The sequence below is a fragment of the Hippopotamus amphibius genome, chromosome 13, assembly GCF_030028045.1.
Source record: "Hippopotamus amphibius kiboko isolate mHipAmp2 chromosome 13, mHipAmp2.hap2, whole genome shotgun sequence".
In the NCBI taxonomy this organism is placed as follows: Eukaryota; Metazoa; Chordata; class Mammalia; order Artiodactyla; family Hippopotamidae; genus Hippopotamus; species Hippopotamus amphibius.
Window position 1 is genome coordinate 101,097,752 of NC_080198.1, and position 27,980 is coordinate 101,125,731.

Consider the following 27,980-nt stretch of genomic DNA (forward strand, 5'->3'; position numbering starts at 1 on the left):
CTGGCTGCCTCCCCGGGTAGGGGGACCCTGCCTGCCTGCCCTGCCCCAGAGGGCCCTGAGTCCGCGCGAGGAGGGCTGCTGGCAGAGGGGAGCCACTCTTATTCCGTTACTGCCTGTGGGCGTCTATTTTGTAGAAGTAAGTGCTGGAGAGCATCCCTTGCTTCTCTGTTTGCCACTTGTTTCTCTGGCTGTGGAGTCGGCAACCTTCCCCCGTCAGAGCCACATTTCATTGTGAAACACAAAGCAGCCCCAGGTGTGCCTCCCAGGAGACGCCCCCCCCCCACTCCCCTGCCTGCCCCAGGCAGCAGGCAGGGAGGGGAGTTTCCCCAGGACTCTGGGACCCCAGAAAATGAGGGCTCCTCAAATGCACAGCCAACCCAGCTCTCCCAAACCCCCCCCCCCCAGGCAGTGTGCCCGATCCGGAGGCTTCATCTCTGGGGGCACAGCCCCTGCTACGCATGAGCCACGCCCTGCACCTCTGACCTCTGGTGTCTTATCTGTAAAATAAAGGAGGATAAGAATAACAGTGACAATAAAATCTGTTCTCCCTAGGTGGTCCTCAGCTAAAAGAGGTGACCTGGAGATTAGGACCTTCCGGCAGACCCATGGCAGGGGGCTCTGCGAGGGAGGGGGCTCTTCATCCCATCCCCAGCCTGTCGATGGGGTGGGACCAGCATCATGGAGCTGGCTGGAGTAGAGTGACACAGAGTCACAGGGACAAAGTCTGTCTTACACGCGACCCTCCAGATGCCCGGAGAATTTCGTGCCACCCTGGAAGCGGTCCCTTCATAGATGCTCACTCCGGCCTCACTCCTAAGGGTCACCAGGTAAAAAGGGACACCTAGGTAAATTTTAATTTCAGGTAAACGATGAAGACATTTTTAGTGTATTTCCTAATATTGCATGAAATATACTGAAGATTCAGTCATTGCTGTTCTGAAATTGGAATTTGACCTGGTGTCCTATATCTTCATCTGGTAAATCTGGCTTCTTTCATTGTCCTGCTGGAAACTCAGGGATTCGGCAAGCTTAGCCGCTGGTTCCCAGGGCGCCCGTGCTGAGCAGGGTCTCCATCTGGTGGGCAGCAGGGAGGCAGTGCTGTCCTGGACCCCCTTCTCTTGTTTGGACTGAATTCAAAGGCTGAACACAGGTTTGGGGGTGACACAGTCTTAGGAGTGAATCCTCGGTTGGCCATTTTTCCTGTGGGTCTTTGAGCAGGTGACTCAATCTCTCTGGGCCCCACGTTCCTCATCTCTAAAAAGGAGCATTTTGGGGATGAGCAGTGATGCAAGGATTGCCAGTGAGACCCAGCACTTGGCACTTGACCCATCTGAGGGCCCCTCTGGGGTCCCTTCCCACCCCAGCCTCGACTGTCCCATGTCCCTCTGAAAATCCGGCATGATAATGTGAGCTATTGGTGGAACCCTTCTAAGGATGAAACAAAGACATGTGGGTAATTACTAAATCACAGCTTTGAATTGTCACCTCCAGAAAAAGAATGACATTTATTATTCATCATTTATGCCCGTTCCAGGTGGCAAGCATCTTCCACTCCTGACAACTTGTTTTTTAATTGGCTCATCTCCTGGCGATTAATCCCTAGTTTTCCCCTGTGAGAGCAGCTCCCCGCCTGTCCTGTATCTGCTGTTCCTACCAGCCCAGGATGTCTGGCCCCCTCGCAGCCCCCGATGGGGAGAGTCTTCCCAACCCAGGGGCAGTCCTCCCCCAGAAGGAACCCCCTCACCTCCTGAGTCTGCAGCTCAGCTCAAGCAGCTTTGCAATGATGCTTCCCGTCCCTCCTGTGGAAACACTCTCCCCCACTGCCGTGGTGTCCCTCTTTGGAGGGGGGCAAGAAGGAGGGGAGAATGAAGGTGCCTGAGAAAGAAGGTAAGAATGAAGGTGGTCTCACCACCCCAGCTCCACTTTTAACAGCATCACTTTCAGGTCTCTGCTGTGTGCCTATTCATTTCTATGAGCTTCTCCTCTTATCGACTCAAATTCCATTTTTCTAGATTCTTTGTCTTAGATGCTTCCTCACAGTTGTGGTGGCTGACACCCCGATCCCCTGGCGTGGCAGCCTTGTCACTCCCTACACTGCCCTGCAGGCGCCTAGGGGACCAGGAGCTCCCGTGGGCAAGGGCCGGGCTCCACTCTCAGCAGGGGCAGCGTGGTGGGAATGAAGAAATGAGCGCGCGATCTAAAGCCATCCTCTCCGTGGAGCCCGCCTTGCTGACACGCCAAGTCGGGGACACACTGCAAGCACAGTGAGAAGTGGCCATTCTTGCACTGATCTTGCCCTCATCTGCGTTCCTCTCACCTCGCAGGTGAACCCGAGACTGGTGGTCAAGCAGGCATTCTCTGGTGCCCCTAACTGCATCCCCTGTAACATCAGGAGACCCCAAGAGCTGCAGGGGACGCCCTCTGCTCCTGGCACCTGGCTCCTGGCTCCTGGGGGAACAGTAGGTACTTAGCAGATAGCAACCTTGATGGGGATACGCAAAGGCCCACCTTTCCCGCGCCTGGCCTGTCTGGTTTTGGACATCCTTTCTGAGATGCTTGTTGCTGCTGGCAGCCCTGTGGGGGACGCTCTGAGGCTTGGTCTGCAGAGAAGACTGAAGTCAGGGAGGTAAAGCGGCTTGCCCGCAGATTCGATTATTTGAGGCTCTGCTCACATACTAACAGCGTCACTGCGCACTTGCACACTGCGGGCTGGTGGGCAGTGCCCCTGCGCTATGCACGTGTGCGTAAACAGCTGCATCTGAGAGTATCCTGGGGGTTAGCCCCTGCAGGCCTTGAGGTCTGGTCCCACCATAACCCTGTCCCCTGAGCCACGTCACCGTCCACTCGGTGTTTGCACCTGGGAGGTGGGGCCGCAGGGACCTCTGCACAAAGGCGGCCCGTGCACAGGAGCAGGGACTGCCCAGCGGGAGCAGAGCTGCAGGGCCTGGGGGGCCCTGGGGAGCTTGTCCTGCTGCTGCTGCCCGATGGCCTTGGCCAAACCTCCTCCCTCCTGGGCCTCAAGTTCCTCCTTTTGCAAAGAGGGTCATTAAACATACTTTTCTGGAAGCTGGGGAGACCGTGGCCAGGCCTGGCCCTCTGGGCAGGCAGCGGAGTCCAGATCTTCCCCTGCTCTCTCTTTTCCCCATTCATTCAAGCCCCTGTTCTCCCTGGAGACCCCCTCTCTGCCTCTCTTGGCTCAGGGAGCGTTTCCAGAGAGATAGAGAGGTCTCCACCCAGGAATAGGGTCCCAACAGCCCTCGGGAGACATGCACTTGAGACAGGCGTCCCTGGGCAGCCCACGTCTGAGTCAGTGAGGGGTCCTAATGGTGAAGGTCAGAGAGAAAACTCATCCATGGCTTCCTGGAGGAGGCGGCTTCTCTGCTGAAATGGGAAAGAACGGGGCAGACACACGATCACCACCCAGGAGTCTCACCTGGAGTTCAAACGGTCTCCAAACTCCAGCTGGCACATTTAAAGCATCTTTGGCAAGACTAACTGCCCAGGAACATTGTGCGTTTCTGTGAAGACACCATCCATCGTTCCTCCGAGGGCCCCATCTGGCAGCTCTGTCCACAGAAGTCTGCCCCATGGGGTCCCCACACACCCATATGTACAGCCCAAGCCTGTATTGGGGAAAATCCTCCAGTGACCACCAGCCTGGAGCCCGTGGCTCATGTAAGCGAAGTGGATGCGTTTAGAGCTGAGAGATGCTGGGCAGCTCGAGCCCCTGGCCTCGACCTGGCCTGAGCTGGGTAGTGAATGGACACATAATTTATCATCAGCCCTGGACAGAGGCAGCTGCCCGACCCCCCCCCACACACAGGCAGGATGGGATTCAGGAATCAGGGAGCATCTTTAAGCCAGGAGCCTGGAATCCAATTTCCACCCTGTCCTGGGGACTAAAAGCTTTCTGTAAACAGCCGCACCAAATTCACAGATCCAATTAGCTACTGCCCGAACCAGTTGCCAAGAGCAAGGGAACAAGCCAGACTTGGAGAGTGTGTGGCCTCAGGCTCTGGGCAGCAGAAACTGGCCCTGCACTGCCCCGTCACTGCCCCCTGCAGCCGCCTGGCCCAGGAGCATCTGGCAGGTCTAAGCCCCCCACCCCTCCCCATCCTGTCTCCCAGACACACGCCCCATGCCCAAGGAGCCCCCCAAGCTGTCCAGCACGCCTCCTTGCCTTCAGTTCTGCCCCCCCCACCCCCCACCCCCAGCTTAGGTCTCCCGGCCTTGGAACAGTCTCTCCTCAGCTGCTCCCTGCCACTCCCTCAAGCACCCCCTTTCTCCCTCCTCCCCGCACCTCTGTCTCTTCCTCCCTCTTTCTGCCCCTGGGTCAGAGTTTGAGGGCCTCTCCCAGCCCCCAGAATTCGCTCCCTCCCCCAGCCCCTGGGTCCAGTGTTCTCAGACCCCACTCCCTCCCTGCCTGGCTTCCAGGACCCCTGCCCCCTCCCTCCCCCCCTCCAAGGTAGCTGCAGCCCTTGCCTGGCCTTGAACATGGGGAGGGTTCGGAGGGGGGTGGTAACACCCGGCTCCTGTTCCTCTGGTGTTTCTCTCCCTTCAAAGTCCATGGACCTCACAGCTGCAACCGCCGTTGCTGTTCCCTCCAGACTCTGCCCAGCTTCTCCAAGGCTGGCTCCGCCCCCAGTGCCCTGGCATCCTCAGAGAGCCCCCTGAGCCCCCTGAGCCCCCACAAGGCAGGGCCAGAAAGCCCGCCTTTCCCAAACTCGCTCCACGGAACGCAGTCCTGGGCGAAGTTAGTCAACGTGACACATGTATGGGCACGCAGGCATGTACACACATGCACGCGTGCACGCTTATCTGCACACAAGCACGCACACACACACACATATTCACGCTTTCATGATCACACGTTGGGGAAATAGTCTCTTGGAAATTCAAAGGTGCATTAGCACATTAAAGGCTCCAAGAAGCCTGGCAATTAAAATCAACAATTTAATTTGGCTTACCTCAGAATCTTCCCAGTTACTGAATGCAGATACACTTTTCATGCACGTCTATTAGCACCCTAAAGAAGAGTGTTCTACGTGCCTCCAGTGTGGAAAGTTATTGTGTGGGTGGTCTCCGGACTGAGGTGACCCAAACTGAGGCTAAGCTTTGACAGAAAAGAGAAACTTTCTTGCTAAGAGCGTTTACATCACACTGGGGCCATGCTAAGTGCTTTACATATAGGAAGTCGTTCATCTTCCCGCTCACCCCTGGGGGTGGGTCTGTCACTACCCCATTTTACAGTTGGGAAAGCCAAGGCCAGACTGCTTATGTAACTGTGAAGCCAGGTGTCTCAGGCAGCGAAGGCTGAGTCACGCTGCAGTGACAAATAGTCCTCCACTCCCGGTGGCCCGGAGCAATAAAAGCCTATCTCTTGCTCAGGCTGCACGTCTGTCGCCTTTTCCCAGCTCCCAGGCTGTTGGGCAGACACATGGGGGGCATCGCTGAGGGAAGGAGAGAAACTCGAGCTTCTGCTCCCAAGTGGGCACGGCACTGTGACCTTCCATTGGCCACAGGAAGCTGGGCTGCCCTCCTGATGGGGAGGGAGGACCGGACAGTGAGTATCTGAATGCTAATAGCTACGTGGGGACGTGAGCATGGTCGCCTGGCTCCACCACGCTACGTGGCTCTTGGGTGGAGGGTGCTGTTCCTCCCAGCAGTTGGACGAGTCTGGTCAGTAACCCTCGTCCCTTGGCCTACGGGAGGGGGCTAGCCTTGGCCACGCTGTTCCCTCCATGGGACTTGGCCACACATTCCATCTACACACCTTCCTCTTAGAGCATCCCCCCCGCACCTGCTGAATCACAAGCCCCCTTCCAGTCAGTGTCGACATTGCCCCTTCCGTGCAGTGATACTCAGTCCCCCCGTGGAGGAGTCTTCCTACCTGAACTCTGCACCAGTCTACCCACACTTTTCCCTGCATCCGGCCACTGGTGGTCCCCGAGTGTCCCCTGCCCCCACCTCGACCTTCACCGTCCGGGCCCAGCAGCCCTCACACACTACAGTCAGGAATCTTCCTGCGTCTCAAAGCCCAGGGGTGTGACCGTGGCCTCATAAAGCCAGAGGTAGTTTGCCACGGGTTCCATGTGCCCCCATGAACTGCAGAATCAGTCATCACTGGTCACCTGCCCACCCAGAGCTCTCCTTAAAAAACTTACAACCTAGTTGAAGAAGTGACTCTCAAATATCTAGAAATGATTAATCGATTTAATAGAGACCCCAGAATGAGACGCTGTTCATCTGAGGTAACTGGGGGCATCTGGGGAGCCTGCCTGGAGCCAGAGCTGGAAGTCAGGGCCGGCTGCAGAAGGCGGGTGCCCCAGCTTGGCGCCAGACTTCTTGGAGGGCACTTGGCATCAAGATGTACCAATAGGGCCCCTGTCCAGCCGGGGTGTGGGGCAGACACAGTGGGGACAGAGCAGTGGGGGTCCAGGGGCCTGGTGTCTGCTGGGGACGGGGTGGTCGAGGCAGTGGCAGGTGGGAGAACACACTTGAACTGGACAACGAAGGATGAGTGAGGTTGCGGGGTGAGGGAGAGCACTCCAGGCGGACAGAGCAGCACGTGCAAAGGCACTGAGGCACAGGACACTGGACGGGCTCTAGTAATACTCTAGAGAATGTGGATGTCACCAGGAACCAGGGCTGCCCTCACTCCCCATAGCCACGCCCATGAGGCCCCACGCAACCTTGCTCAACAGGTCACACCGCTGCCCCCATTTCCTATCCTGGCCCCTGGCAGACATCACTAGTCGACTGTGATCATCTTCCCACAGACTCCAAGTGCAGCCTCAGATGCCTTGGCGTGGGATTGAAAACCTATTGAACACTCTGGCCTAATTGCTCTCCCATCACAGCTGCCCGTGACATTACTATTATTATTTTTAATCTTTTGGCCACACCACATGACATGTGGGATCTTTGTTCCCCGATCAGGGATCAAACCCATGTCCCCTTCATTGGAAGCGTAGAGTCTTAACCACTGGACCGCCAGGGAAGTCCCCGTGACATTATTTTTAACCTGATTGTACGGCCGTGAAAAGTCAGGGACAAAGGGAATGATTTTCTCTGATCTTCTCACCCCCAGAGGTGACACTGGCCCAGCTGGTCTCAGGGAGGGGCTGATCTGACACTGCTTCTCTATAAACCAAACAAACAAAGAAAAAATTCATCCACATGCAGGGGAAGGAGAGGGGCGAGGCGGGCGGGAGGTGGGCACGGAGAGCCGCACGGCGCCTGTGGACCCCTGATGCTAGACACTTGGGAAAAATCAGAACAATCGGGAGAGCCCGGGACCCGGCGGAGGGGACGTCAGCTCTGCTGTGCTGGAAAGCTAATGACATCCCTGTAGCAGCCGGGCTCCGTTTTGTGTTTTGCCGATGCAAGCTCTCTGCGGTCAGTTGGGGGCAGAGAGAAGTGTTTGTTTTGGTCTTTTTGAGAAAAGAGAAACTTAAAATGCTGCCTGCGCCTTGCCTCTGGATACAAAACCTAAGGAAATGCTTTATTTACATGAACGTATCAAAACGTACGCCTGTACCCCCTGCATGTCCACCGGGACACGGCGCACACGCACACGATAGGCCTGCACGGTGTCATCCCTCACGCCCCCCGCACGCACGGACACACGCATTCGGGGCGTCCTGAGCTGAAATCCACAACTGCCACCCTGTGCGTCCGTCACAGCCGCATTTCCTGTTGAAATTGGAGGTGGGAGAGGTCCGAGAAAGAGCCTGACCCAGGCTGGATGCGGCAGGACCAGGTGCTCTCCAGACAGGCTTGCTCTGAGACTTTGAGGTCAAGAGGGGCCAGCAGGTGGGCTGCGGTGGACGGCCCGCCCGCCGTGCTGTCGCCTCACACCTTACATATTTTTGCAGGGGTGGAGGGGCTTCTCCTGTCATCCTAGGTAGGTGGCCAGCATGTTGGTGGTGCCCCCTCCCACGCACAAGCAGCTCCTGTAAAGGGTGGCGGGAAGAGTGGAGGGCCTGGGACCCCTCCCTCGGTGACAGTGAGCAGGCACGTCCCATCTCCCGGCCTCAGCGTCCACACGGGGGAACCGTGCCAGCCCCACAGGCTCGTGTGGTCCCTGACGTGCGGACCCCCCGTCACCGCTGGCTGAGCCCCGAGATGTAGCGCCTGTGCTGCCCTGTGTGCCGCAGACACCCGGCTCCCGGGACCCCCGCTCCGCGCCGTGCCTCCAGCGCCCACACGTGCGTGTCCAGCCCACCCCTGCCTCACGTGAACCTCACCCCCCCGGGGCCCCCCCCCGGCCTGCAAGACAAATAAGTCCACCCGCCTCCCACCGGCCAGCCTGCCCTCCACGAGACCCACCCACGCCGTTCTCAAACCCATGTGCGATGCACTGCGCGCCGTGTGGGCAAAGCCGTGCACTGTCCCCTCGAGTCCCTGTTAGAACCAGGGACTGCACGCGAGGGCCGTGAGCGGAAGGGGAGACGCCACGTGTTGGGGCTGCAGTGGTTGGGGAGCCAAGCGCTCTGTCTGGGACCTAACCCAGAGGGGTGGCAGCGCGACACCCGGGAGAGATGCCCAGAAAGCGGGGTGGGGGGCTCACTGGGGAGAGGATGTGGGGCCCTTGGGGTAGGCAGGCTCTCAGAGGCGCAGGACCCACCACCGGAGAGCCGGCCGCTGGGGGGATGTGGCTGGGTCTGACACCACTGGGGGGGCAGGTATTTAGGAGGGAGGGGCTGAGCCTGGGGGGGGGGCGGGGTCAGTGCTGTGACTCTTCTCCTCCTCCCTGTTCCCAGGACCCACCTAGCTGTCCAACGCGGCACACCCACCTCGGACGTGTCCACCACGGACGTGTCCACCGCAGAAGCGCTCCACGCGGCGGAGGCCGCAGGGTGCCGACCGGCCTGCTCTCTGGGACTCCCCAGAGCTCCTTCCCGGGGAACCACAGCAGCCTGCAGGCTAGTATGTTCCAGAAATGTTTACACATTTTCCGAAGCTCAGGCTTAAATGCCACCATTTCTAGGCAGGCTCAGAAGAACCCCGCCAACCGATCTCCAGCTACCGGGACCCGCACGCCGGCTGTGCTGCCCAGGGGCGGGGCCCGCGGGCCTCCAGATGTGTGGTTTCCCTGCCTAGCGGCTTCACGCCCTGGGCTGCCTGCCCCTCAGCCCCCCGAGCCCACACCCCCCCACAGGGGCCTGCTTTCCCACCGCTGTCTCTGGTACCTGTTCTTTTGCGTTTTTTAATATTTATGTATTTATTTATTTCCTTATTGGCTGCGTTGGGTCTTCGTTGCTGTGCACGGGCTTTCTCTAGTTGCAGCGAGCAGGGGCTCCTCTCCGTTGCGGTGCGCGGGCTTCCCATGGCAGTGGCTTCTCTTGTTGTGGAGCATGGGCTCTAGGCGTGCGGGCTTCCGTCGTTGTGGCACACAGGCTCAGTCGTTGTGGCTCTCAGACTCTAGAGCACAGGCTCCGTCGTTGTGGCGCACGGGCTCAGTGGCTCCGCCGCATGTGGGCTCTTCCCGGACCCGGGATGGAACCCGTGTCCCCTGCATTGGCAGGCGGATTCTTAACCCCTGCGCCCCCAGGGACGTCCCTCTGGGACCTGTTGATGTGTCTGCCTCCCCGGACTCCGTGAGCTCCCGGAGCAAAGGAGAGTGGCGGCTTCCAGGTCCCGGCGTGGTCTGGAGCGTGCAGGAGGCACTCGGTAACCGAACCCGGGCCCTGGGATGCGTCCACAGCCACGGTCCACGGTGACCTGCGTGCCGGCAGCAGAGCGGAGCAGGACGCCGCGGGCACCGGGCCCTCCCCCTCCCCCTGCCTGGGCCGTGGGTGCCCCGCCGTGGAGCCTGGCACTGCCCCTCTGTCCGCTGTTGCCTGAGACCCTGGGGCCGGGAGGCAGCGCGGTCCCCGCCAAAGCCTCGAAGCCACAGCACGGCCCCCAGGGAGCGGCCCGTCTACACAACCTGCCCAGATCCGCCCCCAGCAGGCCTGGCCCTCGGAGGCCAGTGTGGGCCTGGTCTCAATCCCTTGCCTCTGCCGGACCCCGGAGTGAGGGCCTGTGCACGGGGCCTTCCAGCGCCACCAGACTTGGCCCCCAGCCCTGAGCTTGAAACCAAACTTCGAAGTTTCGCTAGAAATCTCAAAGGTCAGCTGTTCCCATGTTTCCAGAATTTATCGATTTTGTCTGGGTTGGAGAGGCAACAAAAAGCCTTTTATTGTTCACTTCTGAGCTGCATCAGGGGAGCCGGGAGGGCCGGGCTGCCACCCAGGCCCACCCCAGGGGCCTGCAGGCCAACACCGGGCCAGGGCCGCCCCGAGGGAGGGGCCGCCTGCCCCAGACACGCCCTCCTCCCAACACGCCGTCCCCTGTGTGGCCTGTGTCCCCACGTGCCTGCTCCCGGCTGCGTCCACATCCAGGAGCTGAAGACACGCTCCCCCAGGCTGTACGCGGTGGGGGTCGCCTTGCTCTCTGCCCCGCGCCCTCCTCGAGCTGCCGGGGTGAGGGCACGACAAACACAGACAGAACCGGCCTTGCGCCCTGGTCCCCCACTGACCGTCCAGTCCTTCCACACTCCCTAGATGAGGGAGCTCAGGACACCCCGGCCCTGTGAAAGAGGTGGAAATGAGGAAAGAGGGCAGAGGGAGGCCAGGCAGGGAGCTCAGCCAGAGCCTGGCCCACCTCTACCAACAGGACCTGAAGTGTCACGCCCTCCCTTCCTCCCTCGCTTCCTCCCTCCCTCCCTCGCTTCCTCCCTCCCTTCCTCCCTCCCTCGCTTCCTCCCTCCCTCCCTCCCTCCCTCCCTCCCTCGCTTCCTCCCTCCCTTCCTCCCTCCCTCGCTTCCTCCCTCCCTCCCTCCCTCCCTCCCACACTTCCTCCCTCCCTCCCTTCCTCCCTCCCTTCCTCCCTCCCTCGCTTCCTCCCTCCCTCCCTCCCTCCCTCCCTCGCTTCCTCCCTCCCTCCCTCCCTCCCTCCCTCGCTTCCTCCCTCCCTCCCTCACTCCCTCCCTCCCTCACTTCCTCCCTCCCTCCCCCCTCCTCCCTCCCTCCCTCTCTCCCCCCTCCTCCCTCCCTCCCTCCCTCCTCCCTCCCTCACTCCCTCACTCCCTCACTCCCTCCCTCACTCCCTCCTTCCCTCCCTCCCTCCCTCACTCCCTCCTTCCCTCCCTCCCTCCCTCCCTCCCTCCATCCCTCCATCTCTCCCTCCCTCCCTCCCTCCCTCACTTCCTCCCTCCCTCCCTCCTCCCTCCTTCCCTCCCTCCCTACCTCACTCCCTCCCTCCCCCCCTCACTCCCTCCCTCCCCCCCTCCTCCCTCTCTCCCCCTCCTCCCTCCCTCCCTCCCTCCTCCCTCCCTCACTCCCTCACTCCCTCCCTCCCTCCCTCACTCCCTCCTTCCCTCCCTCCCTCACTCCCTCCTTCCCTCACTCCATCACTCCCTCCCTCCCTCCTCCCTCCCTCACTCCCTCCCTCCCTCCTTCCCTCCATCCCTCCCTCCCTCCCTCCCTCCTCCCTCCCTCACTCCCTCCCTCCCTCTCACACACATTCTCTCATTCAAACATTCACTCACTCACTAGTTCACCCCTTTGTCCATTCTTTCATACACTCACCTTTTATTCCTTTGTCTATCCTGCCCCGGGCCCCGGCCCCACGGATCTCCCACCTGCCTCCAGCCCTGGTCTGGCTCAAGCACCGTGAGACCCCTCAGACCAGCGCAGCCCTAATGGAGCCTGTGGTCCGTTGGGTGGGCTCCTCAGGCCCCCTTCCTGGGGCCGGGCAGGGCTGTGCAGAGCTGCCGCACCAGAGCCACATCCTCCTTGCGTCTGTCTGATAGCACATCTTCTCGTTAAACCTGGAGCTGAGCGGTCATGACGGGGGCGGGATGTGCGTGCTCCGCCGAGTGCTCGGTGTGCCGTGGACATGCATGGCGCTGAAGGGGCTCACACCCCGATGTCCGAGTCCCAGCTGGAGCAGGCCCTGCCCCTTGATCCCCACTCTTCTCCTGTGCAGTGCGGGCCCTGGTCCCCCTCTCTTCCCCCGAGCCACTCGGGTCCCTGAGATGTTAATCCCTTTGAGCCACTGCGTCTGAAGCACTGACTGAGGCGGGTGTCATGCCGGGGCTTCCAGAGCCAGCCCTGCCCGGTGTGCATCCTCTGTTCTCAGTCTTCACTCAAGCCCCCATCAGCTGCACAGACCCGCTCCCTCCCCTGCATCAGGGATTCCCTCAATCCCACACTGGAACGGCCTCCTCGCACCTGCGTCTTGGAGGACCGGAAGGGACCCAGCACTCCTGAGAAACGACCACAATCGACACGTGGGCCGTGGGATGGTGCCCACCACGGGCAGGTCAGAGCCAGTGGCCCGGGCCCCTGAGCGGGTGCTGCCTGCTCGCTGCCGCAGGCCGGACCCCTCCCTGCGGGCAGTTGCCTTGAGCGCGTGCGTCCCAGCCCTGGCGCAGGGTCTGGCATGTCGCAGGTGCTCAGCAAACACTTGTTGGATCCATGAAGAAAAGGGACCCTCGCTGTCTCCTCTCCTTCAGAGTCTCAGCACTGGGCCGCGCTAGGACATAGTGAGCAGCCTGTCATTGGAGGTATGCAAGAGGACCTGGAAACCGTTGCAGGAACAGCTGTGACATACAGATCAGCACAGATTTTGACTTCTTGGAACTCTCTTCCTTGGCTCAAAACAACAACAACAAAACCTTACGCTTAGAATAGGTCAGAATCATAAAGACAGAAGTTGTCAGGTGGTTGCCAGGGATGGGGATGGGGAAGTCAGAGTTGGAGGAAGACAGAGTTTCTGCTTTGCAAGATGAAAAGAGTTCTGGGGACGGGCGGTGGTGACGGCCACACAAGATGTGAATGCACTTAATGGCAGTGAACTGTGCACTTAAAACGATAAAGACGGGACCTCCCTGGAGGTCCAGTGGTTAAGACTTTGCCTTCCAATGCAGGGGGTACGGGTTCGATCCCTGGTTGGGGAGCTAAGATCCCACCTGCCTTGTGGCCAAAAAGCCAAAACACACACACACAGAAAAACAGAAGGGATGTTGTCACAAACTCAAGAAAGACTTTAAAAATACTCTACATCAAAAAAAATTTTTTTTAAAAAGGATGGAGACAGTAACTTTTACGTTATGTGTATCTTACCACAATTTTAAAACACAGTTGAAAGCGTGCTCTGCTGGGCGCGCAGGGTTCTGGGGAAGGTGAGCGCTGAGCACGGGGTTCCCCAGGGAGGAGGCAGCAGGGCAGCGTCTCCGGAGCCTCCCCAGAGCTTAAATGAAAGCTGTTCATTAGGGACCAACGGGAACCTCTGTGCAGTGGAGACTGGACGTCGCCCCCTGAGAGGAGGCGCCTCGTGTCTGTGCGGGGAGCTCTTGCGGGGAGGACGGTGCGGTGGCTGCTGGGGCCGTGCCTCGGGGAGCCTTCCTCCAGAAGCGGGTGAGGGAGACACGTTCTCGCTGCTGCCTCAGGGCCCCCGGGGACAGCGCTGCTCAGAGCCGGCCACACGTCCCGGGGAGCAGGGATGAGCAGCCCAGCGGGGGCTCATTCAGGGTGGTCCGGATCTTCCCAGACGGGGTCCTGGGGACCGCGAGGGCCTCCAACAAGCTTTGTGGCTGGGATCCCAGCCTCCAGCAGCTTCAGCCCCATCCCAGGGCCAAGCAAAGCCTCGGCCCCTGTGCGGAGAGAGATCAGAGTGCGGAGCTGATGTGAGGGGCCCAGCCCTGGGGAGGGGTCACTCCAGAGTGACAGGACGGCCCTCCGCCAGGCACCCACCACTGTGGTCTGATGAAGAGCTCTCTCCAGGTAAAGGTGCAAAGATGGACCAGACGCCAGCGCAGCCTTCATCACACGAGAAAGAGCTCAATGCTCCCAGGGGCGCAGACCCATGCCCTCGAGGGGCACGTCCGATGGGGGAGCAGGTAGAGAGGTCTCTGCAGGACGAGGATGCCCGAGGCCCAGCCAGGGCCAGCCTGCTGCAGCCGAGAGGCCAGAGGGGCTTCAGGGAGAAAGTGGCAAAGCAGGGCCCTGGTGAGGCTGTCTCACCGCCCGTTGCCCTCCCACCAGAACACCTGACTTTTCTGGGCAGAATCATCTCCATTCCCACCTTCGGCCCACGTGATTGGTTAGGGCTGATTCCCCACCTGGCTTCTGGGCTGGGCATGGGACCTGATCCAGGACCCACTGTCCTGGAGCTGCTGGGCTGGGAGGACATCCCGCCACCCAGGGGAGCTCTCAGGAGAAGACGGGCAAGCAGAGAGGAGCATGGGAAGAGACAGACCTGGTGACAGCCACACCTAACGCAGGTACACCCCCTACCCGAGCTTTCTCCTCTTAAGATGATGTGAATGGGTTCCACTCTGGTTACTGGGGGGGTGTGCTGTTTTGTCTGGTTGTGTCCTCGGCGACCGCCACCACTCACCCTCCGATGCTCTCTCCCCGCCAAGCCTGGTGCACAGCAGAGGCCTGAGGAAGCGTTTGCTGAGCCACGGCTCACACTGAAATATTGTTTCTCAGCTGGCGGTCGGGCACGTGGTCACCGGGCCCCAGCGTGGGCCCAGAGCACCCAAAGTACGTGCCCCTGGAAGGAACTGTGTCACCAGATCCTTGTCCCTGTGCGCTTCCTGCATCTGAGACACCCCATTGCTGAGGCCCCAACTCTGAGCCGCGGGCGGCATGCGACTCGGGACCCCTGCAGCGTCTGCCGGAGACCCCCAAAGCCAGCAGCCCCGCTGGGAGCCGGGGAAGGCGCCTCCCGAGTCTCGAGCAGATCAGCCCAAGGGGCAGGGATCCTGGGCCCTTACACAGGAGCATGGGCCCTGGGTCAGGGTTCAAACCACAGCTTCAGCACCCCGCGTCCAGCAGCCCCGGACACGGCCCTCATTTACTCAAGTCTCAGCCTCCCTGGTCCCTGGGGGAGTGGTTGGTCTCTGCGTGCCACGGGCAGGTGGAAGGTGCTGAAGAAACGCCCCAGTTGGAGAGCTTTGTTCAGAGAGATGAAGGAAGGTAAGGAGGTCACACAGCAGGGAGGTGACAGCCAGGACTTGAGCCCCATCCCTGAGGACAGGCCATCCCATGTTCCAGGCTCCTGGCATCTGCCAGTGGCCGAGCTGGGTGGGGACCTGGCAAGAGTCTAGCCCTTACGGATGGTGGCAGCCGGCGGGGGTTGTGAGCAGCAAGGCTGCCCTGGTTCCCCAGGAGCAGAAAGGGCCCCAGCTTCCAGCCAGCTCTCCCGGCCTCGCCGGTTGCTGATGGGAGATAAGAGCCTGTCTCCCACTGAAACCTCCAGGACAAGCTGGTAGTTTTCCATCATCACAGCAAATGCTAAGCCTCGCGGGAGGCCAAGTTGGGCTGGAGGATCCCTCCTCCTCGGCTCTGAGCCGTCCGGCTGGGGGCACCTTTCCAGAACCCTCGGGAGCCTGCCTCTCCCACCATCGGTAAGCCCTGGGGGCCGGCCAACCAGCCAGCCAGCCACCTCCACTGAGTGTTTATCGAGCCTCAGAACCACCCTGGCCCTGCACGTGGCACTTTCCAAAGACGCCCTGGTGAAATTCCCGCTCTCCCTACTGGACCTACGTCTGTCTCTCCTTTCACAGATGGAGAACCTACCTTGGAAAAGGTAGCCGATGCCCAACAGGTGACTGGGAACTCACTTCGCTTTCTGCTCAATAGTGCTGTGACCCTAAAGGTACTCTAAAATATAAAGTCTACTTTAAAAAATCGTGTGACTGGAAGCCTAGAGTGCATGCCTTTCGAGTCTGGCTTCCTTCTCTTACGTGCAGCGTTGGACAGCTGCCGTGCTTTGCACACAAGGAGCTTGTGCCTTTGTCCTGCTGAATAGTTTTCCACTGCTTGGATGCTTCACAGTTTATTTATCCACTTACCAGTGGATGGATTTTTGAATTGTTTCCAGTTTTTGGCTATTATGAATAAAGCTGTTACAAACATTTTTAAGCGCCCAGGGGTCACAGAGGGGGCAGGTTGCAGAGCCCAGCTTCACCCACAACGAGCCTCTTCAGCTGGGTGGCCATTTCCAAGGCCCTCTGGTTTTCTACCAGCCCAGGAATGTGAGCATGGGACCTCCGGGCCCTGCCTCCCTCTAGCTGCGAGTCCCTGGGGCGTTTCCTGAAGCACTCCAAGGACCCCCACCCCCTCAGGGTTGTCGTGCAGACTGAGAGCAGCCGTCCTGAGAGCCCAACCTCCGCGGAGGGCTGACTGAGCCCCGGGCACTCTTCCAGTGCTTTCTGGGGCCCCCATGGGACAGGCGGTAAACAGTCCTTGGGCTACAAGAGGGGAAACCAAGGTAGGAGAGCGAGGGAAACTGTCCACATCACAGGCCACGTGTGCAGCCTGGAAGCGGACTCAGGAGCTGTGTCCCCCTACCAAGTTCCTGTGTTGAAGCCTGAACCCCCAGTACCTCAGAATGTGACTGAATTTGAAGAGAAAGCCTTTACAGAGCTGATGAAGGTAAAATGAGGTCTTTAGGGTGAACCCTGATCCAATCTGACCGGTATCCTTAAAAAAAGAGGAGACTAGGACACAGGGGGATGACCATGTGAGACACGGGGAGAAGACGGCCATCTACACACCCAGGAGAGAGGCCTCAGGAGGAACCAGCCTGTGGACACCTTGATCCCAGACTCCCAGCCTCCAGGACGGTGAGGAAATACACTCCTGCTGCATAAGCCCCCTTTGGGGTACCATGCTATGGTGGCCCCAGAACACGGATACAGGGCTTCCCCTGCAGCACCTGCTCCAGCTGCTCCAGCCACAGGTAAGACTGTGTCCCAGACGGACACGCCCGGAGCAGGCTGCTCACCTCCAGCTGGTCCCCCAGCCCCACCGCTCACCCCAGGGTCAGGTCACCTGCACACCACACACCGCACAGCACAGTTTGTAAAGTTATATTGGCTTCTCTGGTTCTGTGGCCGCTGCCCGTCCTCCCAAAGGCTGCAAACTCCACAGTGGCAGGGGGTGACTTTATTTTGCTCACCTGGCTCCAGGTGGGCTCTGGGCTCTCAGGAGATGTTCTTTTAAAGGAACAGGGATCAGCATGCTTTGTTTTTTGCCATGACAGCCATCATCACAGGAGGGCAGGAGATTCTTGTAGGACCTCATTGGAGCTGTTTCCCCCACAGGCCCACGTGCAGTTGGGGTCACATAAACGCCTCCCGACTGAGTGAAAGGGAAGAGTGGATGAAAGGATGGACCAACAAAGGAATAAATGAATGAGTAAGGGAATGAAAGAATGCCCCTCCATCCCGAGTGACCTCAGCCAGAGCGCCAGAGGCAGAGGGACTGCGGGCGCCTCGCAGATCTGGGTCATTTGAGACAAAGTCCTGCTGGAATCAGCATCAGATCTGGATTTTCTACCATCTTCAGAGAAAAGCCCGGCTATGCCCCTGCTGTGTGACCAGCATGTCCCACTGGGCCCTGAGCTCAGAGGTCCCCAAAGGGCTGAGCTGGGGGGTCAACGCTCAGTGGTCACTGCCCTGAACGTCTCAACAATTGTCTCCAACATTGCGTTTGTGTAAAGTCTGCGGGAATGATCGAGGCTCCGTGCCCACGTGTGCCCCCTCCCTCCATCTCCCCAGGATAGGTTCCAGCTTCCTGCTCCCCGCCCTCACCCTGCCACCCTCCACGCCTAGAGGAGCTCTGGGCAGGGGGAGCTGGGAGGGTGGGGCCTGGTGGGCGTCCGGCAGCATCTCAGGGCCGGCAGGGAGAGGTCACTCTATCCCGGCCGGCAAAGGGTGCCTTGGTGTGGGCCTCTGCCCTTTCCCGTCCAGGTACTAAGCATGCCAAGCTTTGAGGTCGCAATTCCTTGAGGGGTGGCCTTCCCCCGCCCCACACAAGCTGTGGCCACACATTGGCTTCTTGCACCCAGCCCACACAATAATGTTGTTGGCCCTGCCACCCAGTGATTCCATCTCTGACACCCAGGGGACCCCACTTCTGATGCCCAGGGGACCCCACCTGTGACACGCAGGTGACCCCATCTCTGACACTCAGAAGACCCCAGCCTGGGGCTTCCTTGGGCCTCCCAGCCACCTGTCCACCCCTGGTGCTCAGCTGCCTGGAGATGAGCCCGCTGACAGCCAGGCCAGCTCCTCCCCAGGGTCCCGACCCCTGGTCTCACGCCAGCTGTGCTCCCTGGTGGCTGTGCAGGGGGGAGCCCCGTGAGCTCTGTTCCTGCTCCCCAGACTGGCTCTGGCCACGGCTTGAGGAAAAAAAAAAACAGATTTAAAGAAAACAAGGGAAAGGGGCAAAGACACGTGTGCAAGGTTGGCTGACGTTCTGCCGGCCCTAAAATTTCCTTGGAAGTTTATCCTAAGCCTAGGGTTGAAACTCCAGGGAGGTAGGTTCCCCCTTCATGAAATGGAAAACTCACGAGTCAGAGCAGTGCTTAAAAAGACTGGAGTGTCTCGGGGAAGTGGTGAGCTCTCCATCACTGAAGGTATGTAAGAGGGAGAGGATGAGTGACCCCAGGGTGGGGAGACTGTCTAGGGCCTGGGAGGTGGGACCTGTGGGTTTCCTCCATCCTGAGGCCTGAGCTACTCTACCCTCGTCTTCCTGCTGTGGCCTCACGGCCCCAAACATAGAGGGCACAGGGCGAGTTCAGGCAGGCTGCTCCTCCAGGGCTCTGCTGTCCTCCCCTCTGTGCAGTTATTTAGGGAGCCAACAGGGGAGCTGGGAGGAGGACAACCCCATGGCCTGGACTCTGCCCCCGAGTGGATGAGTGGCCTTAGCCCAGTACTTGAGCCTCTCCGAGCCTCAGTTTCCCCATCAGTAAAATGGGTCCAGCTGGTCTCTGAATGCTTTGAGCTCCAATTGCCCACAAACCCTGGAGGAGGCCAGTGGCCCAGCCTGAATGCTCCCACCTGTCCTGCAACAGAGCCAGAGCCCCTGTCATCCAGGGACCCCTCTCCACCGCTAAGGGGCTGGTCCTACCACTGGAGAGGAGAACCCGTAGACCTGCCACCCCCACCCTGTGCCCAGGGCTTCGGAAGACCCTCACCTCCCCGATGGCCAGCCCCCAAAGCCCAGTGGGAAAAGCTTGTGGGTCTAAAGCCAGGCCAGTTCTGCCCAAGGGAAACACCTGGCAGGCTCGCGGCTCCTGCGTGGGACAGATGTCACCGGGGTCTCCGGGTCCTCACCGGCTCTCCACAGAAGCCACGGGAGGTGTGTCTTGTGCCCACTTTCCGGAGGAGGAAACTGAGGCTTGGAAATCACACCTCTCAGTCAGATTCCAAGCCCAGTCGGGGCCTCAGGAAGCCTGACGTCACACTGCGCGCCCAGCCTTAGCCACCTGGGGACACCTACCCTGCACCAGGCGTGACCAGACTCCAGGCACATTTGCAACGTAGCCAGGGCTGTGATGGGCAAATCCCACCCTGGCTGCCAGGCCCCGGGCCTGTGGCTGCTGGGCCCTGTCACTTACCGAGCAATGCCCAACGCGAGAGAATCTCTCCATTGCTTTGCCTCCTACTTGAATCCTTGCGGAAGCAACAGCAATCTGATTTTGAATAACAGCTTCATTTGAACCAATGAAAAGAGGACTGATTTGGCTTTCAATTCGATTTGTGATGGCAGCACACTCTAGCACACGGGTAACTGAATTATTTTTCACCGCAAACATTTTGGCATTTTATATCCTGGGTGGGGTGAGCTTGAAAAGCGGCTTCATTATTCAGAGTAATTTCTAAGATGACAGAATGAAAACAAAGCCAGCCCCTTATCCACATCACGAAGGGACAGGGATGCAGTGGTTTCTACGTAGCAGCTGAGGTTTCAGAGGGCAGATTACATCAGAAATAAGGAAGTGATGCCAGAGATGTGTAGTTCCTGGGTCCTGTCAGATCCTATTGGTGTAACATTCAATCTGAGTGTTGTTCCCGGTGGAAGAGGACGGGAAAGAGCTCGAAGGCCGACTCTGTGCACAGAGCACGCGAGACTTGGTTTTCTCTTCTGTAAAGCGAGGCTCATTAACACCTACGCGGGGGGCTGGTGGGGGGTTCAGCAAGGTAGGAGGAGTAACACAAGGCAGCATGGGGTCATGGCTTTCCCGCTCCAGAGCTCAGTTTTCTCATCTGTAAAACGGGACCAGCCACCCCCACCTGGCAGGATCGTGAGAAGCAAACACTCAGAGCACAAGCAGAGGGCACGTAGCACACACTGGCCGCCGGGCTCACCGTCACTTCTGTCCTCTGGGATTCTTCTCTGTAACGATGCCCCTCTCTGGGCCCCTCTGAAAAAAGGGGAGGGGGTCACTGAACCAGGCCACCCGTGGGGTAACTTCTACCCAGAGCTCTCCGAGGCATCCAGCCACTCCCCCGAAGCCTGCACGGAGATGCTTCTGTTTTCGAAGTTGCTGCATAGTCCTTTAAGAGCTAATTAAATGGGGGGGGGGGGGAACCCGAACCCGCCCACTGATATTTGAACAGACGGCGTCAGCAGCTGGGCCTGCACGTGCGGCGGAAGGTCCCCCGCAGCCCCAGCACCCAGCCCGAAAGCCAGGGCCTGAGGTGCCGCCAGCTCTCCTGCCTCTGCTGCTTGAAGGTTCTCGCCAACAGCCTGCAAGGGAACTGCGGGGTGTCCACCCCAGCGGCCCCTGCACGGCCTGGGGGCCAGTCTCCTGGCATCGCAGACACGCCCTGGGCAGCTCTCAGGTTTGTTGTCCAGGGATGATCCTTGAGGGCTTCTTCGTGGAAGAGGAGGGACAGCCCTGCATCGCCGAGGGAGGCCTGCTCAGCTGGCCCCCTGGCCAGCATGACACACTGTCCCCGGGTTCAGAGTCTCTCTGCCCCCATCGCACCCCCAACCCACGCTGGGCTCCCTGCCCTGAGGAGAGGGGGGCCGGCCTGACCGGCCTTGGGGACCTGCAGCTGCGGAGGGCGGGGGGTGGGAGGAAGCTCCCAAAGGCTTTCTGGAGATGGAGCCTGGTCTGGAGATGAAGCCTGGTCTGAGGCTTTCTGGAGATGAAGCCTGGTCTGAGTCTTGCAGCGCCTATGCGAGGAGCCCAGGTAAAGACGCAAAAGGCTCTCCTAACAGAGGCAGAGAATAAACAAAGCGGGGCCTTGGGATGGGTGAGGGCCAGCCTGAGAGCTGGTAGAGCACGGGCTTGACGGGGTGGGGGACGTGTACCAGGTCAGCTTTGCAGCCTGGAAGGCTCACTCTGGCACCAAGGTGAGGAGGCCACAGTTCTGGGCCCCAGGCAGGCCTCTCCCCTGTGACTTCCCTGCTCCTCAGCCCTGGAGACTCCAAGCCAGGGTCAGGGCCCAGGGAGGTGCAGGATCGGGGGGTGGTGGGATGAATAGGAAGTGGCCTTGTCTGGCACAGCTGGTGAGGGATGCTGGACCCAGGGGGCTGGGAATTGGCCCTTCCCCCACCCCGACAGGGACTATGGCGCGAATGCCCCTGTGGAGTTCTGCATGGTCCCCAAACCCCTCACCCCTAGAGGCAGTCATCCCAGAGTCACAGAGACCTTCGGGATGGCACCCGGCACAGGCAGTCTTACAGGTGATCTTCTGGTGGCCAACCTGCTGGTGCCAGCAGCAGACTGTAGGTGTGCATCCTCTTTCCTTTCTCTCCATCGCTGCCAGGCAGCTCGGGGCATGTTTTGTGCTCGGCCAGGAAAACGGATGCCCTTACACGGGCTTTCTGGGCCAGCGCTCCCTCTCCACCCTACATGGCAATCCCTTAACTTGACATAAGGATCCCTGTGCCCAAGGCTTTTGCTGGGAGCAGCCGTAAATCCTTCTGGCAGGAAGAAACGCGTGGTCTCCAGGGCTTTTGTTGGGCCCACGGTTGGCAGCTGACTCTGCTCCCAGGCACTGGGCCCCACCTAGAGGTCACAGACCCTCTCATCTGCGAGCCCCCTCACCCCAGCCAGGAGAGGATGTGCACCCTGTTTACAGATGGTGGGAGATGGGGCGAGGGTCACGCAGAAAGCGGCCCAGGGTGCCTGCCAGGGTCCCTCTCAGGCAGGCTGGATGCTTCTACCATCCAAACCGCTCACCCGCCTTGCTCCCAAGCCAGCTGCACCTGATGGTCTCAACAGTCCAGCTGCTCAAACGGGAGGCTGACCTTCTGTAAGGGGGGAGGGGGGCAGGGTCCCCTGAGGTCCCCTGACAGCGCTCATGGCAGACCCGGAGCAGGGACTCGGGGTCCTCAGGGTGGGAGACCCTCACTGGGTTCTTCCAATTCTCCTCTACTCCTCAGCTCCAATGAGCTGGGCTTCTACTAACACAGAGCTCATACCCTCCTAGCCTGGCCAAGCGCAGGGCATCTTCAGCCGGGCGCCTCCTGCCTCCCCCTTGCCTGAAGGGGGCTGCGGGGGACAGGAGGCTGGGGTTCGGCTCGGCAAGGCACCACAGCTGCCCGACCAGATTCAAGATGGGCCTGCGGGTGCCAAGTGTTTTGATCCGAGGCTGCACCGGAATATTTGAGCCCTGCTGACGGATGTGATATAAAAATACAGCCGGCTGCCAGCACAGCCGGGGAGGACCGCTTCCTCGCCAGCAAGTGCCTGGGCAACGAGTTTTCTCCCATCCCTCAGCCCCCGCCCCCGGAGCTGGGGGCAGGATTCAGAGATTAGAGCTGCTCTTCTAAAGTGTTAACAACTCTGCCTGCTCCAAGTGATTTTCTTTTTTTTTTTTTTAATTCCATACTGAGCTGTCACGGAATATTTGGATTATTCTCTTTCCCCTTTTCTACAACCTCAGCAGTTGAACTTAAAACAATACAAGAATTAATTTACATGGATGCATGTCTATGCAGGTCTATGAAAACAACACCCGTGGTGGGCTCAGGCCAGGGACGGTGCTCAAGCCCAGCCCCTGCGTGGGGCCCTGCCCTCCTTCATCTCATTGTGGGTGTTTTTTTTTTATTTTGCCTGAAATCTTCTGCGAGCCAAGGGGAAGCCTGGAGCAGGGAGGCGGCTCTGTACCTCCTTCTCCAGCAGCGAGGCCCAGAGATGGCTGGTGCTCACAGGACGGCAGCCAGGCTGCCCGGGGCAGAGCTCTCCCGACCTGGACGTGTCTGGGCTAGTGGCTGGCTCTGCCCCCTCATGCCTGTGGGTCTGGGGCCAGATGGTCGGCATTGGGCCTCCGTTTCCTCAGCCACAGATGGGGGTTGACAATGATGGCACTGCAGAGTAGACACGGAGATGCCCTAAGAGAGGAATCGTCTCCTCCCTTAGGGCATCTTTGCGTGATGTGACTGAGTGCAGTGGACAGACCCGCTGGATGAGGGTGGGCACAGGTCTGGGCCCCTCCTCTGCAACCCAGTGAAATCCTCCTGCGCAAAGGCTCCGGACCATGCTGGGAGCAGTCAGTGCCCACGGGCACCCTTGGGGGTGTCAGCACTCCCCCCCTTCCCCGTTTCATTGATGGAGCTGGCGACTGGGAGCAGGCGAGCGGGCGGGGTGAGAAGCCAGGTTCTGTCTCTGTTTATCCAGCTGAAAAGAAAGTCTCTCCAGGCAGCCATTACGATCAAGTGGTGAACATCTGTTGGATGAATGGGGTATTAAGCACCGGGCGTCTGCAGTCCCAGCCACAGCCCTGGAAGGTGCAATTCTCGGGATTAGGGAAGGGAAAGGAGAAGGGTTTGCTGACATTCTTCCGTGGGCTGTGTTCCAGGCTACGAGCTCCTGCTGGAGTCTACGAGTTCATCCCCCAAGAGCAGGGGGAGGGTGTGGCATTGCCCCACTGCACCGGGGCGGGGGGGGCAATACCAGGGTTGGCCAGGCTCTGAGGGAAAGCACCCCCTCTTGGCCCCCCCATTCAGCTGGCAAGTTGGACCACAGACTACAGGCCTGACATGGCCTGAGCTTTCAGCCCCTGCTCCACGTCACCGGAGGGTTGCTGAGGCACAGAGAGGGCAGGGGTTTACCTGAACTAGCTCAGCAATCCTGCAACAGAGCCGGGCCTACGACATGAACACCCTATCCGGGACCCTGCCCGGCGGTGGGAGGTCAGGGAGGTTCCAGTCGGCCTTGGCTGGCCGTTTCCTCCACCCCTTTCCCCACCCTGGCCCAGTTCTGGGAGAGCTCTTCCCCGTCGGGGTACCCTGGGGACCCATAACTTGCGGTGAGGGGGCCAGGCGGCTGCAGGGGAGGACCTCTCCAAGGGACAGCCCTGACATGTCAGACCAGGAAAGGGGCTGCTCCGGCTCCTGATTCAGGGGACAGGGGCTTGAAAGGCAGGATCCAGGGCTGACCCCTCCCCAAGAGAGACCCGTGGCCACCCCAGGCCAAAGACAGAAAGGTGGTGAACCAGGAGAAAGCTGGGCTGGCAGACAGGGGCTACATACAGGAAGGCCCACAGGGGCACAGAGAGGGACCGGAGGGCTGGACGGTCACAGCAGGGATCCCTGGCACGAGCCCCTCCAGCCCACTAAGCGTGTGTGTGTGTGTGTGTGTGTGTGTGTGTGTGTCAGGGGTCCTGTTACCACTCCTCCCCCCCGCCCCCATCCCCAGCTATCCCAAGAGCTTCTGGGCTCTGCGATGGGGGCTGGAAGAGCCAGGGAGAGACCCTCTCTGATACCCGACTCTCCCTCCTTCTAGCCAGCCCTCCTCAAGCCTCAGTGCGGGGTGAGCACGGACTCCCTGGGGGTGGTGAGGGCTGAGCAAGGGGACCAGGCTGGGCTGCGCTGCAGGAAGTCTAGACTCAGATGGGCACAGGCGTTATGAAGGGAGCACAGCCCCCCAACATCTAAATTTGGAGTTAATTTGGGGGTCTCTTGATGTCCTTGGTCTCTTGGCCAGGTACAGCACAAGAATTTTGAGTATATATTTTGTACATCTGTAAAACAGTTACCTTTAAACAAAGACGCCCACCTTCTCGGGCGAGAGGGCAGGACAGAATCTGGTGGCCTGGGGTGCCCTTCTGCCACCCCCGTGGGAGGTCAGGCAGGGAGAGGGTCTGGAAGGTCCCCACCGCCACGCTGAAGGACTGACTATTGTACCCACCACTTAGATTACAAAGGTTTATTTAGAAAAAGAGTTTGGTTGTTTTGGCTGTCAGTCATTTTTGGCAAACATTTAAATACTTTCAGTAACCAAAGACTGTCAGTGCCCTCCTTCCTCCCCCAGGGACGACCACCCCACGAGGTCCCAGGAAGTCAGCCCTTGCTCAGAGGTGGCTGGGGTGGTGGCATGTGTTGGGGGGAGGGGCAGGCTTTCTCACCAACCTGGGAGGACGCGTGTGTGCCGCCTCTCAGCCACACCTCGGCGGGGCCCCGAAGCTGGACCCAGGCCTGGAGTCCCAGAAGCAGCCCCTAGCTGAGACGGGAAGGCAGAGGGTGTCCCCTCTCTCCTCCCCACTCCCCGGGAGCCCTGCAGTCTCTCGGGCCTCGCTCCAGCCCTGCCGCACCCTCCCCTGCGCCCTGAAGGCCAACCCATCCCCGGGTCTCCGGCAAAGCGGCTGGCACTTTCTCCCGGGAGGCCACGCCTCCCCGCCCCCCCCGTTGGGAGCTGTCCAGGGTCTCCGCGCCGGGCAGCCAGCGCGGGTCACTGCCTGAAGCCCCTTCTCCTCCGTCGGAAGAGGATGTGCTTGAAAGAGCGCCGGAAGTCCTGATTGAAGACGGTGTAGATGACCGGGTTGAGCGAGCTGTTGCAGTAGCCGATCCAGAAGAAGAACTTGAAGAGCGGGCGGGGCACTTGGCAGGCCTCGCGGCAGATGCCGTACAGGCTGTAGCTGAAGAAGAAGGGGAACCAGCAGAGCACGAACACGCCCATGACCACCGCCAGCACGAAGGTGAAGCGCTTCTCGCGCGCCTGGGCCACCTTGCGGCGGCACACGCTGCTGCGCGCCCGGCGCCGGCGCGACAGGAAGAACTCGACGGAGCGCGAGCTGGCGCGCGACAGGCGCCCGCTGGGGCCCGGGGACCTCGCGGCTGCCAGGGCGCTCGGCTCGGCCGTCCCCGGCCCGGGCCCCGACCCAGCGCCGTCCGCGGGCCCCTCGCCGCCCGCGCGCCGCCGCCCGCCCCGCCGCAGCGCGCCCCGGCGCCGCCGCCTCTCGGCGCCCACGCTGCTGTCCTCTGGCTCCACGTCGGCGCGCGGGCGGCGCGGAGGCGCGCAGTGCCCGTTCTCGCCCGCGCCCAGCCCGTTCTCCGTGGTCGGGGACGCGCCGTCGGGGCCCGCGGGCTCGCGCTTCTCGCTGAGCGTGCGCGTGCGCAGCTTGGCCACCCGGTAGATGCGCGCGTAGACCAGGCCCATGATGAGGCAGGGCGCGAAGAAGGAGCCGATGCAGGAGGACAGAATGTACCAGGTCTCGTCGTTGAGGCCACACTGCGGGTAGGCGGCGCCGTCGGGCCGGCGGTAGAGCGAGACGAGCGGCGGGAAGGAGATGACGGCCGAGATGAGCCACACGGCCACGATGGTGGCCTTCACGCGGCGCGGCGTGCGCTTCAGGTTGTACTCGACGGCCTGCGTCACGGACCAGTAGCGGTCCAGGCTGATGGCGCACAGGTGCACGATGGACGAGGTGCAGAAGAGCACGTCGAGCGCCAGGTACACGCCGCACCACACCTGCCCGAAGTACCAGTAGGCCATGAGCTCGTTGGCCAGAGAGAAGGGCATGACCAGCGTGGCCACCAGGATGTCAGCCGAGGCCAGAGACACCAGGAAGAGGTTCTGCGGCGCACGGAGCGCGCGGCTGGTCAGCACGGCGATCACCACCAGCACGTTGCCCACCACGGTGAAGACGATGAGGAAGCCCACCACGGCCGCCAGCCCCGCCACGGCGCCCGCCGAGTACTGGCCCGGGGGCGGCCCCCAGGCCGCCCCCGAGGCGTTGGCAGCCCCGCCGCTGCCCCCCTCGCCGGCGCCGCTCGCGTTGGGGCCCGCCGCCGCCGCCGCCGCCAGCGCTGCCGCCAGCGCCGGGGACGCCATGGTCCTCCCGCAAGCTACGCGGTCCCGCCCGGAGCCGGGGCGCAGCCGCGGCAGCTCGGGCGCCCCCCAGCCCGGGTCGCCGCCCGCATGGCCGCCTGCTCCTCGGGCGCGCCCGCCGGGGACCGCGGCGCCCCGCAGCCGGCCCGCGGCCGTGGCGGCTCGGCGGGCGAGCGGCGCGCCGGAGAGCGTGGCTGCCGGGCTCCCCGCCGCTGCCGCACGCGTAAGTGCAGAGCCGGAGGCGCCCGGGGCGAGCGGCGACGCGGCGGCGGGGGGAAGGGGGCAGGTCCCGGGGTCCTCGCGCGGCCCCGCCCTCGGCCCCGCTCACGGGGAGCGCCCCGGCCGCGAGCCCACGGCGGCTCGGCGCCCGAGCGGGCGTGCCCGGGCGGCCCCGCGGCCCCGGCGCCCGGCCGGGGCGCAGGCTGCAGGCGGCGGCGGCCCGGGCGCTCCGCCTCCCATCCGGCCGGCTAGGGCTCGGCGCGCCGGGGCGCGGGCCGCCGCTCCTCGGGGCCCCCGCGCCCGCGCGCCGCCTCCGGCTCCAACTTTACTTTCCCGGGCAGGGCGCCGGCGCCGCCGCGCGTCCTCCTCCTGCTCCTCCTCCTGCTGCCGCCGGCGCGGGCGCCCCCCGCGGTCCGCGCTCGGCCGTGCGGGCGCCGCCCCGCCTGCCTCGGCCAGCCGGAGCCGCGCCACCGCCGCCGCCGTGCGCTCGGCGCGAGTGTCGCCGCTCAGGCTCGGCTTCCAACTTAGGTAGAGTTGCGCAGCGGGGCGGGGCGGGGCGCGGGCGGGCGGGGGCGGCGTGGCGGGCCGGCCAGCGCCGCCGGCCCGGGGGGAGCGGGCCCGGGAGCCGGAGCCCGCGGCCGCCTTGGCGAACCTGCCCGCGCGGCGCCGGGGAGGAGCCCGGGGCGGTGGCGCGGGGCGCGCGCGCTCGGCGAGGGCGCCCCCTCCAGGGCCGTCTGCAGCCTGCGGGACGGGACCGAGTGCCGGCTGGCCTGGGCGGTGAGTTCCAGAAGCCTGCTCTCCTGCGCCGGGCACACGCACACGCGGGCGCGCACACTCGCGCGCAACACGGGCCGCCTCGGGGTCCGCGGCCTGATTGGGCAGCCAGCCACTCGCAGCCTGGCGGA

General features: G+C 61.4%; 1 protein-coding gene across 1 annotated transcript; it reads right to left on the reverse strand.

The window, feature by feature from the left end:
• Positions 1-24,953: 24,953 nt before the first annotated feature.
• Positions 24,954-26,948, reverse strand: ADRA2C (adrenoceptor alpha 2C). Its single transcript, XM_057705898.1, has one exon. It carries the CDS (start codon positions 26,857-26,859, stop codon positions 25,477-25,479), a length of 1,383 nt encoding a protein of 460 aa, XP_057561881.1. The 5' UTR covers positions 26,860-26,948; the 3' UTR covers positions 24,954-25,476.
• Between the last annotated feature and the right edge of the window lie 1,032 nt (positions 26,949-27,980).